We start from the raw sequence: 16723 nt of genomic DNA, 5'->3' as shown, positions 1-16723 counted from the left end.
GAGAAAGCAAAACGACGTCGGGGATGTGATAGTAAAAAAGCAGAGGGTGGGAGGTCGCAGGAAGTTTGAACAACTAGGACTGTTTGTGATATCAGGAGCGGTGAAGCTGGATGAGACTGAGAGGCGGGGTAAAGGGGGGGGGGGGGGGGGGTAACATGGATGGACCCATATATCACTGAGGTATTTACACATACTGGCTAAAGAGTACTACGAGGCAGGTGCTGAAAGGGCCCTGCCTATTTCTTGGTGGAGAGCTGAGCGTCCACCTCTTCCTCGGGCTTCAGCACGTGCCACTGGGCGATGGGTCTCCTGGGGTTGGCCAGCATGTCGGACCAGTGGCGGAGCTCCGTCCCCGAGCTGTTGAGGCCCACAAAGACCTTGCCAATGGCATCGTTCTTGCCGATCTTGTCATAGTCCAGAACGGTTATAACGACTTGCACTTTCTGTGGGAGAGGGAAAAAGCAGGAGAGGAAGTAAGTCATTTTGATTGGACATCATTTTATGACAGAAATGTTTATTGTTTTTATTCTTTATTTGATCTCGTTAATGTGTCTCTTATTTCTCTTCCTACGATTAAAAGCCCCGAGTAACTTTTGTTTAGAAAAGTGGTTTATTGTTGGTTTATTCTTATTTGTATTAGATTTGTGCAGACAGATAAAATCAAGAGAGCAGCAACTTCCAGCACAACAGACATTTTAAGGTCCACGGCACAAATATCACAAGATCTGATAAACTGTAATAAAAAGATATCACTGTCATACATCAGGCTGGTCTCCGTGCTCTAAAACACAATATAAATGATAATCAGTGCAATTTATCGTGTCTGTTATGCTACACACTCACTGTTGCTTTGTGTCATTTCTCAGAAGTCACCTGACACTCATTGTTTGTTAATGTTTTAACCTTTTTTGAAGTTTTTATTTATTTATTCCCAAGAAACTGGAAATGTGAAGAGCATCAAGGTTTGTGCAGCTGAACATTTTCCAAAGAAAGATCTACTCAATCCTGAGTGGTTAGAACAAATCATTTAAAATCCCCGATAAACTAAGCAAGGTCTGCACTAAAACATCAGTTATTGTATACATTTGTGCATTTATCCATATGAAGCACTACTGGATAGTACAGTTATGCAAAGAAGGAGGAGGTGCTCCTTCAGGCATTAATGTTGATTAACAGTAAGTGACCAGAGCCAAACTCAGCAGAATGTTTGATTACTCAGAGGCCTAAGAGTCAGCCTCGGCATGTGTTCATTCAAAGCGACACTGCAGAGAGGAGTAACCTGGGCATCAATCTCTGGCAGGGAATATGAATTAGTGCACAAAGAGCTCTGATTAAGTTTCGATCCGCTGGCACACTGAGACGGGGACACTGCCACCTGCATGAGCGCAGAGCCACTGCTGTAAAAGAGCATGTCTAATTCGCCATGTAATGAAATACTGAAGAAGGTTCCCCGATGGCTGGCTGGGGTTAGTCGGTCCTTAAAGGGACAGTTCACCTTCAATTTGCTAATTGAATCCCGGCTTTCTTTTATTCTAAATTAGCACACTATGTTGTTCATCATCACTGACCGATAAGTATTGCTCTGCTGATTCTGTTCTTCTTGCTGTGATTGATTAAGCAATAACAATCACATTATGGAATATCATTGAATTCACTAACAGCTCGATACTTTAGGAGATTAGCTTATTGCCAGTGTTTATCAATCTGACGAGTGTCTGACTGCAGCGTGGGTTGCCAGTCTTGATATTACAAAACTTGATGATACAAAACCTGGTAACCTGGTAACTGTGACAACAAGACTCTGGGAAGCTGCTTGGAGTCACTGCAACATGGTGTAATGTTGTTCACCAAGAAACACCTCCTGCATATAACCTCCCCTCAAAGCTTAAATTGTTGTTTTCACATTTATGTTTGTGTACAAATCAGACACAGCTTTTTAAATTGAGAAAGTTAGCATTTTTGTTCCACTTTGGTCAAAGCCAGGCTAGCTGTCTCCCCCTGCTTCTGGTCTTTTTGCTAAGCTAAACAAGTTTTGACAGTGACAACTAGATGCCCCTAAATCCTACACACTGCTCCTAAATTGCCACCATTAGCTACCTTGCAGCTGAAATCCTGCACTTCCTCCTTTCTATTTTCCAGTTTTTAGTTTGTACTTTGTTTCTTATGAACTGTACTCTTCATTTAATGTATTTTCTACATTATCTAAACACTGTGAATTGGCTTTGGGTATACAATCTGCTATATCAATTGACAGATTTTTGTATTAACAACTCAAAAGTTTCACAGTTTTAATTCGTCTTCGTGGGGAAAAAGTGAGAAAACTAAATAATCTAAATGTTGTCACTGAGTTCTGCAAAGCTAATTGTGTGTGTGTTTACTAGGGATGATGTGGAACTGCTTCAGTCAATAACACACCGTCTGTTAGTGGAATAGACCAATTAAAAGCACTGATTGTAATTCCCACACAATCTCTGTAATTTGTTGTACAGAATGGGATAAATCACATTGAGCTGTATTCATCTCCCCTACGACATAGACAGAGGTAATACTGTAGGAGCAAGTCTGTAGTTAAAGGTTTACAACATTTACTACAACCTTGACTGATCGGTCACAGTCCAATTAGGTCATTCAAGTATGTTTTAAACTCTAATGTTCTCCTGACACTCGTAGTTATTTAACCTGACTCTCAATGATGAGATGACACATGTAAAGTCAGCAGTAATACTGGTATCAGCACTACTAAATAAGGGCTTGATTTGGATGCGGTTTATTGGGATCGACACAGTTTAAATTGAAAATGAGGCTCAAGGACCCAAACCTGTAATTTGTGAGCTGTTACAGGCTTAATAATCAATTTGACTCAATTACTGTCCTACATGAAGAGATGATGTAGTTTGTTGCTTTTCCTTTGTCTGCAGTTAATGCTGTATACATTATGTTCGTAATGGTTGTAAGACATGCAAAAAATAGCACGGAGGTAAATGCTACAGGCAATAACAAGTGCATAGAATAACATCCACCGAGCAATTGGCTTGTCAAATTGCGAAACCAAGGCTGAAATGAAATGAGGAGCCTTTGATTATTCTGTTGATGAAAAGCCTCTAAACTGATTATTTGGTAAATGAGCCTCCACTTATTTCTGTGCAGCCAAATGTTTGCTGGTTCTTACTTGCCTCTACAGTAAAGCACATTACCTTGAAGAGATCTCAGAGTCATGAGAACGGATGTTTAATAAACCGCTCTGTAAATGGAAGAGAACGTACCTGGATTTGTTCAAACGGGACTTCAAAGCTAAAGGACTCGTTGTAGTAAGGGTTGAGGGTGTTCTTCTTGATTGTCGTCTTCTTCTTCTTCAGCCTCTTGCCGTTTTGCGTCAGGTGGAGCTTCGCATATGGATCTGCAGCGACAAAGTAAAGATGAAGATTAATTGACATTGATTACAAAACATTGACATTTTATGCCTTTGATATGGTGAACGTGTCAGCAGACACACAGCAACACTAACATTCATTTGAAGTCATGTTTCTGCATGGGAGCTCCTCTCTCCTTTCAGCTCCGTCTTTGGTCTCCACCCACTCCTGAGGGAAATCTCTGGCTCTTTAGCTGCTAAACGCTCCACAGTAAATGGCTCTAAATAGAGCATGGCAATGACAGTCCTGTTTGTTTACATCACTAAGTCAACCTTCCCAACTCAAGAGCCTCATTTTCATCAGTCCGAATGCTGTCTAAGTGGCAATCAAGTGGTCTGCTTCATCCACCCCTCATCCACTCTCTGGCAATCAGGGTGAGTCGGGGGAAAAAAGCGAGTCGCCCATCTCTTTAGTTTATGACGTGACAATACTTCTCCTGATTTGTTTACATTCTACAAATTGTCATCAAAGATAGATTGGAGAGGAGGAGAGTTAGTGTCTTTGTTTGGGCTCGGAGGGAAAACGGACAAGAGGGCCGGCAGCAAACGTCTTTTTCAACATTGTGAAAGAAATACCCTGTTTTTTTTTGGGCTTCAATTGGGCCATCAAAGGGGACGAGGTGAGGCTGTTCAATTTGCACAATGAGATCCTAATCAGTCCAAAGTATGGGCAGCCGAAGAATGTAATAACTTCCTCTGTTATATTCTGAGGCTTACAAAAAGGATCCAAAAGAAGAATGAGGATTCAATAATAAACTGCAGTTCAAAGAATATGCAATCTTCTCATTCGTTCACATTTTCCTCTCCCTACATACAATCTATTGCTGCAGTGCGTCGGGCCTTATTCATTTAGAAAGTGGGAAATGAACAGTTTTACAATCATTTACACGTTACAGAGAAGGTTTAATATTCTGTTGCGAACTTTAACAACGTTCTTCTGTGTGAGTGAGCTACTTAACGCCCGGTTGTAAATTCTCTCATGGAGGACGGCAACATGTTGTAATATTTAAACTATGCGGTCTAACCGTTACCATTGCAGGTATTCTCTCTCCTCTCGCCTACAAAAATCACGTCCAGTTTACCGTCAGCCTGATTCCACTTTTACTTCCCGTACATGAAACTAGGTTACAGTCGACTTCATGCAGTAATCTGCGATCGGCCTCTTAATGTCAGCCATGGTGGCTTCAACTTGGCCCCTCACTACACTTATTACATCTTGAGCTTATCGACACATAATATAACGTAAATGTCAGAGAATTCTTCAAAACAACACAAGCAGACTGTCTATCATTGTAAATAAATGAATACAACTAAAATAAATGAACACATAAAACACAGGCCGTGCTTGGCAGGGTGAAAAATGTCGACCAGATAGTGGAAAATTCTGGTTCCACGTGCGAAGACGGCATAATGACGCTTAATGTAATCTCTGATCTCGGGCCCACAATCATGACGATTACACAAGCTATAGGGGGGAAATGAATGAAAACCACTTTGTGTCATTTATCATAAAAGACAACCCGCTGCTGGAGAAAGACAAAAAAAACAAACAATAATCTGAGAGATGCTAATGAGGTAGCCTCTCGCCTGAGGCTAACACTACTCTCCCTCACTACTGAACCTCAGAGCCGTGCATCAGAATGAATAAAGAGTGAGACCGTGAAATCAGAGCTTATAATTAGTTGTTGAAAGACTGCTTGCTCTGCTAATCTGTATTTATCTCTGGATCCCATATGCACAAAGACTTTATAGCGCTTCATGTTTTTCTGATGTGTGAGCTGCAGTTGAATAAATCTATGATTTTAGCTGGAAGATTGTGAGATTTCTAATACCGAACAAGCTTAGCTCCGTTAATCTTTTATCCAATTTAGGGGGATAAGAAACCTGACTGGAGACTGGTTCGTCCAGTGCAGCCGACACGTATGTGTAGAGGCAACCAAACAGAGTAAGCGGGAGAAAAGCAGGGAGAATAAATAGATGACAGAGACACGAGTGAAAAGGTAACAGGCTCCTAACAGAGTGGGCGTCCATCATTACTCTCCTGCTGAGAAGAGATGGAGAGCTGGGAGGAGTAAAACAGTTTATGAGGTTTGCATGTGTGTTGTCATGATGCATCCAATCGTATCTTGGTTTGCACTCAGCTACCTATCAATTTGAACAAAGCTCTACATCTCAGATTTATGATGTTTTACTGAAGGTGGCCTTGCCTTCTTTGGAGCATCCTCCACACAGCCTCCATATGTGTCAGGTATAGTTTGATCTAATTCAAAATAATTCAAAGGCTGCGTCTGCCCAGCTCTATCCAGAATTTCACCCAACCTCTCAACGGTGCAGCCAAGACCCGGTCACCCTGATTCATTCAGCTTCGGCCTGTCCAAAAATGAGACCACTTTGGCCTACGATCTTTGAAGCTCTCTGGTTTATTATGTGTGATACGTCCAAAGACCCAGAAAAAAAAGCCACGCAGGTTTTGAACAGAGATCTGAATCTCTCTCTCTCGAGTCCAGGCCCACGCTGTTGCTTTTAGCAAGACATCTCATTCGATATAATTGGAAGTCCATCTCCCTCCCTATAAATAGCCGCTGGGTTGAGGAGGTAATGGTTCACTTGAAGTTGGAAAAGCTCGGGTGCACCACTCAGGGCTCGGTTAACAAATTCTAAAAAGTATGGCAACTATTTCTGACGTACTAAAATGTTATAAAAAGTTTCAAACAGCATATGAGCTCTTCCTTCATTGATTGTATCCGTCAAAATCAGGGTCTATGATTCAACATGTAAACCAAAAAGCCTTAACTTTGTGAAACTTGCAGACTTACTGTCACATTTATCCCCTTGTTGGATTATCTGCACGAGTGACGTTTCTTTGTCTGAACTCCTTGGTTCTTCTTCTGCCTGTTTCAAACTAATCTTGCGTAGGCAGACCTCTGCCTCATCCAATTCACAAAGGTCCAAAGAAAGTCAAGCACAAAAGCTGAGACATAGTAAAGGGCAATGAGAGTCTATGAAAGGGATCTGTAGGATTTACGCTTCAGAAGAAAAGAGTAATTCAAAGAACCATTTCAAAACAGGAATATTGGTCACATTCGCCTGTCAAGCTTTCAGTTATTGCGTCACATTTGCACTTTAAATGATAATGGAGAATGATGATGAGAATGGTTAAAAAAACTCTGCCTCTGACTGACTCCAACTAACGAAGGCATAGCGTATTAGCCAATCAGAGGAAAGCAGGGCTGGTCATGCCTTCACCATAGTTAGAATCATAATTTAGCGAACTGGCAAACTGTATACTAGATGCTGAATGCTGCTACAACTGTGCCAGAATAGACACAATACAACAGCCGAATGGGATTATGCAAGATAAAATAAAAAAAGGAAACACACCTGTGGCGCCACATCACTGCCATCCAGACGCCGCTTATCTTTCTGGCCGGCAGATGAGAGTGTGGCATTATTGAGTTTTGGGAGACTCGCCGTACCTCATATCCGGCCCCCTTTTTATAGTCTTATCCCTGACGGATGTAATCTGTCCCATTTCATGGATGAATGGCAGCGCTCCTGATGCAACAGCGTTTCCTCACATAATGTGCACAGCAAAGAGACTCGACTGCCCAATCCCGAGGTAACTCATCTGAGTCCTGGATCTCGGCCATGGTTTTATGAGGCGATGCACCATCAGTGGTCCATACATTTGGGTTTCTGGATAAGCGATGAGCTCTGAGCCACTAAAGCTCTGAGCTACTAAAGCTGTCTAATTCTAAAGTGGTTACTTATAGTTTGTGTTTCGAGCCGTGAATAATTGCCAGCTGTGACTCATGTGGGTTATTTCGGTGAGGGTATAGTGCCTCTCACAGTCGAGGCATCGCTGTATCATGCGCACAGACGTACAACACCAAAACAAAGAAGTTGTTTCTTCCTCAAATATTTCCGTGCTCGTCGAGTGTGGCCGCTGTGGGCGCAGGCAGAGTTGTGCCAAATGAACACCGATACAAGCGGGGTTAAATATAGCCTGGCTGTCATCTTAGCTTTCCTCCCATCATTTTGGATTTGCCACGGTGGGTGAATCCAGGGGTAACTGTCGGTTTAGTTTTACACACTCAACTCAGCGGCGAATGGCACACCACACCACACAGACACAAGCGTTTACAGTGGAGCTCTTCTCTGTGTGTCTGCACAGTTGTACAACGAGAATCTTATTTATCTGAAAGCATAGAAATCGTCCCATAACTCATCTGCTCCTCATTATCTACATCTCTAAACTTGTATAGGTTGAAGCAAAAACTGTGAAAGAAATAGACGTTGATAAAATAACTTTTGCGTTCCCTGATCACTTTCAAAGTTCTTCCTTCTCTCAGTTCATCATCTTCATGATCGCTCTGGCTCATTGTTTTACTGACCGGGACAAAAACCTCTCAGTCCGACCAGCCGTTTAACAAAACAAATGAACCCTCCAGTGGAGGAGCTTGATGGTGAGCGGGCAGTGCGGCTTCATTACCGCCAACACCGGCGCGCCTGTGTGCTTTGACAACCCCCCCCTCTGTGGCCCATTACCTGGTTATGTGCCGGCCTCACAGTCCCCTGAAAGGTCTTCAGAGGTACAAAGACGGTGGGACAAAACCATTTAGCTGCCACTGCCTCTATAAACCCTCATGTCCTCATCCTGAGACCCTTAGACACTCAGCCTTTGCTATACAGTAGCTTGAAAAACTGTAAATGAACCATTTCAAAACAGACAAGAACTGAAATAGTTAAACAAAAAGACACAATACAAACTAGGCATTGCTGTGGTGTCGGCTACAGCAGAGAGAGAGCAAATCAACTTGTCTGCAATGAGACTATAGGATTATTTTGAGACGACAGCTAAAGAGTATGGTGCTCGGTGCATCATCGCACTTAAGCAACAATCACAGGGAGCACCAAAGAAATCAAGAGTAACTTTTTCTCATTTTTTTTGTGACAGACGCAGCGTGGAGGTAGATTTGGAGGGACGTTTGCATGAGGAGCCAATCAAAAGAATTATTTCTGATTATACATTGGTTAATGATAATACCCACGTCTTCCTCTGTGAGCCATAATTAGGCATGGTAAACAGGATGACAATAGAGGAGAAGGCTGATCCCAGGCCATCAATTACTTGTCCTCCTCCTTAAACTCTGGCTGAGACGCCCTGTGGATGGAGGCTAATTACTGTTATTACGGACCTGCCCATTATTTCATCCATCTGCTACACTTTTAGGTCCATTTTCTAAGCAGAAAAGCAGTCGCGACCAACGAAAATCAAAACTGCAATTTAGAGCATATTCTGGTTGTGTGTAATTACAAACTAGCACTAAATGCTAATAATTCACCCTGAAACCCACAGAAGATAAAACATGCTTCAATTAAATGTGACATACAGTATGTGGTGTCAAACTGTCTGGCTTCGCTGCTATTTCCCTTCCCTGTAAAAGAGAAACCTGGCCTTCAAAGTGAACAGATTAACACCTTTTTCATACTGGCTAGTCAAAGTGGCCGACAATCCCCCGATGCCAATGTGCACAGGTGAGCGCTCATGCCAGTAGCATAAAATGGCAGCGGGGGAGGGCTTTTTTTTCTTCTGCCAAATGGCTGCTTGTGTGCTGCTCTGGTAGATGAAAGGGAACCGTGGGCTTTTAATGTGGGCCGTGCTACTGTACTGCAGGACGTTTAGGCTTATGTGGAGAGACTGGGCTGTCAGGCAGAAAGCGAGTGGACACAGGTGTATGGTAATTGCAGCAGAAAGAGTGAAGGCGGGAGGAAAGTGCACACCGGGGACTTTAGAATGAAACCGCCGCAGAAAGTCAAAGTAGAGGCAGCGGGGGAGGGAGACGGGCCGGCGTATTGTGTGATTTGTGTGCTTGAGTGAGTGCATGTGGGGCTCTGATTGTGCATGTGTGAGTGTGTCTACTATTATCACGAATGACCGGTCAGGAGATGCCGTCTATCTCTCCAGAAGATGTGTTTTTATCATGTCAATGTACTTTTCAAACGCTGACCAAAGTGCCTTACAGAGAGAATTACTATCAAATAAAAACACAGATGTTAACGGATCAATGTTACACCCAAACCTCTCTGTTATAATGCTGGACTTTTGGTGCCTATAGATTGTATAATGACAACAATCTTACACGTTCAATGCATGTCACACGAAATGGGTCCTGTGCAAAAAGATCATACTCAATTATTTACTAAATAAAATTACAGAAGAATCAAATCAAAAATATATTTCAATGAACGAGATATAACAAACAGAAAAGAGAAAGAAAACAAGAAGCTGTGAAGGCTTTTGCACCCAGATAGGAACACAATTCTGGCAGAAGCACTAATATCGAGTAAAGATGTAACCATCTAAGCTCATTACCTGCATAGTGTCTGTTCAAGATAAACCTCTGTGTTCACAGGAAACATACGGTGTCTGCTCGGTTGAAAAGCCCGGTTACAGACAGTAAAGGGAACCTTCGTGCATCGGTATCAGACACTGACCACACGGCGGTATTTGACGAGTTGGGAGTGAAAACGAGTTGTTCAGCAGTCTTGGTTTCCATAATCCAGCCCAAGACAAACCATAGCACGTATGCCTATCATAACTAATATACGTTTTGACTCCCAACTGTGGATTTTTGATCGTCCTGGGACAGTGATGGACATCTACCGAGCTGCTTTTTGTCCCTTTATGAAACATTGCTCCCTCGTTGATTTATGGAAACTGAGTCCGTGTTGTTTGTGTGCTCCAGTCATGAACCTGTGGGTGTTTGTATGTGCGACGATTTCCACCCCTCTCCTGCCCACGCAAGTGGCACATTCTGTTACCATGACATTCAGACCCGCTATTCAGACTTGACTGCATTGTGATAAATGTCATCTATTGATCTTAATGCTACGCGGGTTTACTGTTGGGTGCTACATCACAGCGGGGGTCGGTTTCATGCTTTCCTGCATGCCACCATCATTAGTGGTTGTTTCACACAACACTAAGTCTGAACTGTGCGGCTTCTTCTCCATCTGAACATCACCCCCCCAAATATTTTGGTGATCCATTTTCTATGTCTGAACCTACTTGTTGATGACTTAATAACGGGTGAAAAACAAGCGTTTGGTTGTTGAAATTCTCATTTTGGTCACAAGAGGCTGAACCACTACTTCATGTTCTTAACAGGACTAAAAACGTTCATATTGTCTTCAATCCATCGATGCACAGTAAACACAATTTACATATATTATGTGTTAATGTAATTGTAAATGAAAACTCACGTGGTGCACTTCAGCCTCATGTGGCCGACATATGTACTACAACAACAACAAACACCGGTTGAAACGATCCCGACACATTAGTTCACCGGTTATTAAGTCATAAACGCTGGAGAGAATACAATTTAAATCGGACTTAATAAATAGATATTTTAGACACTTGCATCTCAGGTCTTCCTTTGCGTCTGTACTCAATTTCTACGATTTTATTTTATTTCTTTCAGCCAAAGCCAATGTTTTTCTTTGACAAATGTCATCGTGACCAGAGATGTGTTTGGGCGGTTGTTAAAAAAGAAGGGCGAGCGTGTGCTGCAGTGCATGTATAATTACAGACAAAGGGCCCGTCAGAGTGAAAGTCAGTGGGAACATGCACGCCATTGTAATTGTTGCTCACCTGACAAGCCTCCCACGTCCATTTTCTTCAGGTTTTTGGCCTCCAGGATGACCACGGTCAACTTGCCAGCGGTGGGAACGTATCGCAGGGAGAAGCAGATATCGCCCAGCTTCTCTTGCTGTTGGACAAACAGAGACATCGCAGAGGTGAGTTTTAACAGCAACTAATAAATCCACGTTTACTGCATCACATGCTCGCAGCAGATGCTCACTATAAATAGGTCGTAAATTCCTCTCCAAAGCACATTAGGAAATGCTCAGTCAACCAAATCTGTAGCTCTAGTTTTCCTTTTTTTCTAAACACGCTAGACGTGTCGTTTATTTGGTTGTGCTCTCCACAAACAGAGAGGATGACTTTTAATGATTTTTTAATGAACATTTGAAGCTGCAAGTGCCAGACGTTTCCATGTGAAAAGTGACGGCATTAAAGGTTAAAGTAGAGTACACTGACATTGGGTTATTGAGTCGATACAGTAATTACAGAGTCCACTTTGAATAAGGGTGCGTTTAAGCATGACATTTACATAAATGACAGAAAGATGTTCTTGTAATTGCTTTAAGTGCATATATTTTATGCTTTGTAGTGAAGAGAATGTGCATAGAACGACCAGCATAAATAATTCAGTGTAATGTAGAGCTGTAAAACAAAGAATACTTCAGTATACAGTACGAGTAAGCGATATCCGGAGTGAGCATGTGATTTAGGTATTTTTTGGTCCAGAACATTCAGTTCACAATAAAAATGAAAAAAAAGATGAATGGTTAAATGTACTGTTTTTTGGAGACAAATATTTCTTCATATATTTGAAGAGGTTCGTCATCATGTGAGTGAGCTGTCTGCTGTCTTATTATATTGATATAAATAACTGTATATTGTACATATTTCAAAATACTGAAGTACAGACAGAAGAAATCACAACAAACACACTTTTAAAGCCATTTTTTCTGAACTGAGAAACTCTGCTGTAGAAGGTTTAAAATGTCAAATCATTTATTTTATGACAACCTGCAGAATTAAGTACTTCATGTAATTCATAAGTACCTAGAAATAGAGCTAATACGGCCTGCTAGTACTGCAGCTGCAACTTGTGATATTGTCTGTACTTCGTAGTTACACTATAATCTACTGAAACCTGGACTTTAATATTTATCCATCATATGGAATTGGTTGTGGGGTAAAAAAGACACAATACCACAAAGTCACTGCTTCATATCACACTCTGCCTCTCTGAGTCACAGCCGATCAATTACACAACGTGTCCCCTACACGTCTTCAACCTTCTGCGATGGATTCGGTCTCTTGTTGTGGTTTTTGAATGCTTTCTAATATCGGCTCCCTCTTTTGGGTCGTCACTCATGCTGGAGAAGCACTGACTGCAATCACTTCACTGGTTCAGACAAATCACCATCACAGACACAGTCTCATTATCACGCGCCGAACAGACAGCGATTCATATTCGCGCCTTATCTCTCTTATCAACGCTCGGAGCAGACGCAGTCAATAACTCTCCCTCAGGTCACACCTGTGCGTAACAAACTGGAGCTGAATATCAGCCTTTGTTTTGTTTTTTCCAGGAGTCTTTCATCACGTTCCAATCAAGACCTATTTCCTCAACCAGAGTCAGTGTGCTGAAAATGGTTGTAGTGTGTTTTGCCCCCCCGCCGGCGAGAGACGGAGCGACGGTTAATTATGCCTGTCGTGGGCAGTGACCAGCGCCTTTAATATTTTCTATGATCTGAAAAAGGTCAACTGCTTGCCTTTCAACTTAAAGGGCATTTTCGGGAACTTGCTACTTCATAGATGACCTTAAGAGAAAAGAGGATTGCGTTACCTGTGTGCAGGTGGAGTATTAAATCTTCCCTGAGCTCTCGGCTAAAAGATTTAAACCTGAGAGAGCGTCTCTTTGTGCGTTTGGACTGATATGCTTTCTCCTGACAGAGCTTTATTTTCTTTATATATATATATATATATATATATATATATATATATATATATAGGCTTGTTATCTCTTTAAACAAACTTGACCTCCACAAGTTGCACATATCTCTGTGTTTGGGAAAAACTCAGCCAGAGTGATTTGTCCTTGATTTGAATATTTCAAGAGGCGTGAAGAGGCATCCAGTATTTCACACGGAAAATAGATAAAACAGAGAAAAATAAACTATTTCCTGTAGCAGAGATGTATTTTTTGTGTGATCTGGGGGTTTAGGGAACTGATTGTCAACAGCGACGTCCACAGTTTGTTATTCCCCATTTGTGTGTCACCTTATTTCTTGTCATCTCTTTTCTCTTGACACGCAATGAAGCCATAAAATATGTAAATGTATATATATTATTTTTTCCTCTATCCAATTAATCATCTCGTAACCATCTGTTTTTCGATTCTGTTTCATACCTTCTGGATCATAAAGTAAAATATTCAACAATGTAGCATGTCACAAATACACTAAAACACTTTATTTAAATTTATTTATGCTTTAAAGTTCATGGATCTGGTAGAATTTAAGACCAAGTGATGTGTAAAGCAACAAATAATTTACTTCCAGGTAAGATGCAAAAGACTTTGTCAGACAGAAAAACACATTGTGTTTGAACCACTAGGAAGAGAAAAGTGTATTTCATGGTTTGGATATAGAACTCAAGCAAAGTTCGAACATAAATCAATGCAATAAGATGTAAAATAACATTATAATATACTAGTTCTATCTATCTATATTTCAGGGGGAGTTATGTGCTTCGACTATTTCTTTCAACTCTTGTAAATGAGTTACAACCTCAACACCTACTGCAGAAATAATGACATAGTTTTGATTGCAATCATCAAAAGGTACAATTGCTGAGCTGCCAAGACAACGGCGTCCATTTGACTTTGGCAGGTTGATTTGCATCTTAACACAGAATCTACAAAACTAGTTGACAAATGGATCAACGTATTGTTACTTCTATGTATTCCCAATTACCGTTCAGAGTCGCATTATGACTTGAGTATTAAATGAATAAATGTATTAGTAGAATATTTCAATGCTTTTCATCAGGAGGAAGGTGTAGAGCAGTGGTTTCCATGCTCTGCCTCTCCACCTGCTCTCCACTGAGCTCGGACACGGAAAAAGCGTCGCTCCGGTGTGTCTCGAGCCTTACGTGAAATCCTCAAGTGCAGCCGTGCGACTCGACGCTAATAAGTATAGTGATGCCCTTCAACTCAAAACAACTTCGCCAGCCATTCGACACTGCTATAATTAACCTTTAAATCGAACCACCCTAATGCTAAAAATGAGGTTCCCCTGGCAACATGTGCTGTATGCCATGACATTTACCATGAAAATTGAATTTCCTGAACTGCTGCCTGGGAAGTCACACTGCTATTAATTGAAGGGGAAGTGTGGACGTCTGATTAAGTTTCCAGGAGAGATGAATTACTGCGGCCACGGCATCGCATTTGTGTTTCGAGCACAACTTGCTGAGTGAACACAGCAAAAAAAAAAATCGTTTTGATATCACTTATGCAAGCGCCGACAAAAAAGAATACTAAACAGCAGCTGACAGGTGTACAATTCTGAGCCCTGACAGGCGAGACAGGTGTCACAAAATGATTTCTCATTTCACATTTTCTAGGGAGTGATTGAAAATCAACCTGTGTGTTCAACCTACAGAGGTTCCATCAGTCTTACCTCCTCCTTCTCGGCGCTCAGCAGATCCCGCCACTCCTCTGTTACGTGGCTGAAGTCCACCTTGTTCATGGTCACCTTGATGTCGCCGATGGCATCGTGTTTGGAGAAGCGGTCAAAGTCGTACACCGTCATTATCAGTGTCTTTCCCCCGAGCTCCACGTAGGGGACCTGAGGAGGACGACAGGAGACACAGGTCAAAAAGAAAACAAGACGTACTGTCTCTTTAATTGGACGGCTCACCAACATTTCCGATGTACACCCTGCAGTAAGTCCTATTTTTGTAAAGCTTATTATGTCTTGTCTGTGTTGACTTTGTTAGAGGTGTTGGTTTATTGTATTGTTTTATAGGACTGTATAATGTCAAAAGGAGTTTTAAAAGCATTGTGGTGTATATATACTCGAAAATCTTCAGCTTCCACAGAAGAGTTTGTGAAGTTTCTTCAATTAATTAAATGCCAAGCTGAGTCAGGTGTGTGTGTGTGTGTTTGGAGTGGGTGGATGTTGATGTTGTGGGTGATTCTGTTTCCAAATCAATCACTGCACCTGAGAGGCGGTATCATCAGACCTGCAACCTGAGATGGCTAAAAGACAGGTGAGCACTTGATTGCCTTACATTTTGGGATGAAACTTATTAAATGGAAACTCCCCGTCAAGACAGAAAAAAAAGAGAGCGAGGGAAAGATAAGCACTTATACTTACCTGTGCTGTCCTTCTCACAGTTTGGGAATGAAGTATTACAGAAAACACATAAATAACCTTTGCATTGAGATGGATGTCACATCACATTACGCTTGACTTCACACCAAACACCTGCGCTCTTCTCTGTCCAGTGAATAACAAAACTTTCCCCACTGCTGAGCTGCAGCCATGCATCTATTGTGGCCGAGGCAAGGCCGCGGTGTAGCGGTGCATCTGCCTGTGTTAATCCCAATCACATTGAGCCTCTTTGTGTGTGTGTGTGTGTGTGTGTGTGTGTGTGTGTGTGTGTGTGTGTGTGTGTGTGTGTGTGATATTCTGTCAGGAGCTTGTTTATGTGCCAGCTGGTTACTGTCTCCACACCTTTCCAGCATTCATGGCTGCATGCAAATCAGATTGTCAGCGGAACAAAAATGGGCTTAAAAAAGGAGCAAATGTTTCTCAGCATCCCGCGGAAGCGAGTGAAGTCAGGCTCTTGTGAGGTGTACCTTGAAAGTGAACTGCTCATTGAAGACAGGATTGAGGGTCTTCCTGTGGACCTTGGTCTCAAACTTCTTCTTCTTGTCAGGCAGCAGGTAGACCTTTACGTATGGGTCGGATGTGCCGCCCATGTCCATCGCAGGCAGCTCTGCGGCCTGGATGATCCCCACCATGAGCTAAAAGCGGAACACAAAATAAAGTGTCAAACTGTCCCTTAATCCAAATGATCCCAATTTGCACCTTCATCCCACCAACATCCTGACAGAGAAACCATATACTGTTCAAGACGTGTCTAGAATTATCTCTAAAAGACTTGAGGAACATGAGATTGTTCTTGTCTTTTAAAATCACTAGCAATCAATCTCCCACAATTGGGGTTTTAAGGTGATTCAGTGTCATTTATTTTGTGGGATATGGCAGCATTAGTAGAAGGTTATGTCTGCAGAGCCTGACAGCGGCTGAGGAGTTCGTAAAGGTCAGGATGTGTCAGAGTAGGAATGAGAGGACTGTTTCTCTTCACATAAGGCGGATAATTGATAACCACAACGGAGGGCCCGGGAGGCTGATTGACCTGCCAGTCAGAGTCTAAAACTCAAAGGCCTCTCAGGAGGCCCAGCTAGTCAGTCAATCAACTTCCTATCAGGCAGCCATCAAGCAGCAATCTGGAGGCTGACCAGGGCACTCGGCCATGGAGCTCTGCAGCTGTCGGCAGCAGTTTACTGTGCGGCGCTGCCGGCGACGCAGTGGTAAACAGAAAAAGTAGGAAACAATGACAATTAACTGCAGTTGGTAAACGCCATAAGGCAAGTAACC

General features: G+C 42.2%; 1 protein-coding gene across 1 annotated transcript in view; it reads right to left on the bottom strand.

Annotated features, from left to right (window-relative positions):
• Positions 1–236: 236 nt before the first annotated feature.
• syt1a (synaptotagmin Ia) overlaps positions 237–16723 on the bottom strand; it is a gene marked incomplete at both ends in the record, with an annotated part of 36192 nt that continues 19705 nt past the window's right edge. The window contains 5 exons of the mRNA XM_079184055.1: positions 237–443; positions 3264–3397; positions 11067–11184; positions 14735–14902; positions 15919–16086. Of these exons, the coding sequence (XP_079040181.1) occupies positions 237–443; positions 3264–3397; positions 11067–11184; positions 14735–14902; positions 15919–16086 (795 nt within the window). The remainder of the gene's footprint in view (positions 444–3263; positions 3398–11066; positions 11185–14734; positions 14903–15918; positions 16087–16723) is intronic.

The sequence above is a fragment of the Pholis gunnellus genome (genome assembly GCF_910591455.1).
Source record: "Pholis gunnellus genome assembly, chromosome: 22".
Classification (NCBI taxonomy): domain Eukaryota; kingdom Metazoa; phylum Chordata; class Actinopteri; order Perciformes; family Pholidae; genus Pholis; species Pholis gunnellus.
This window is presented reverse-complemented; position numbering and strand designations above follow the sequence as displayed.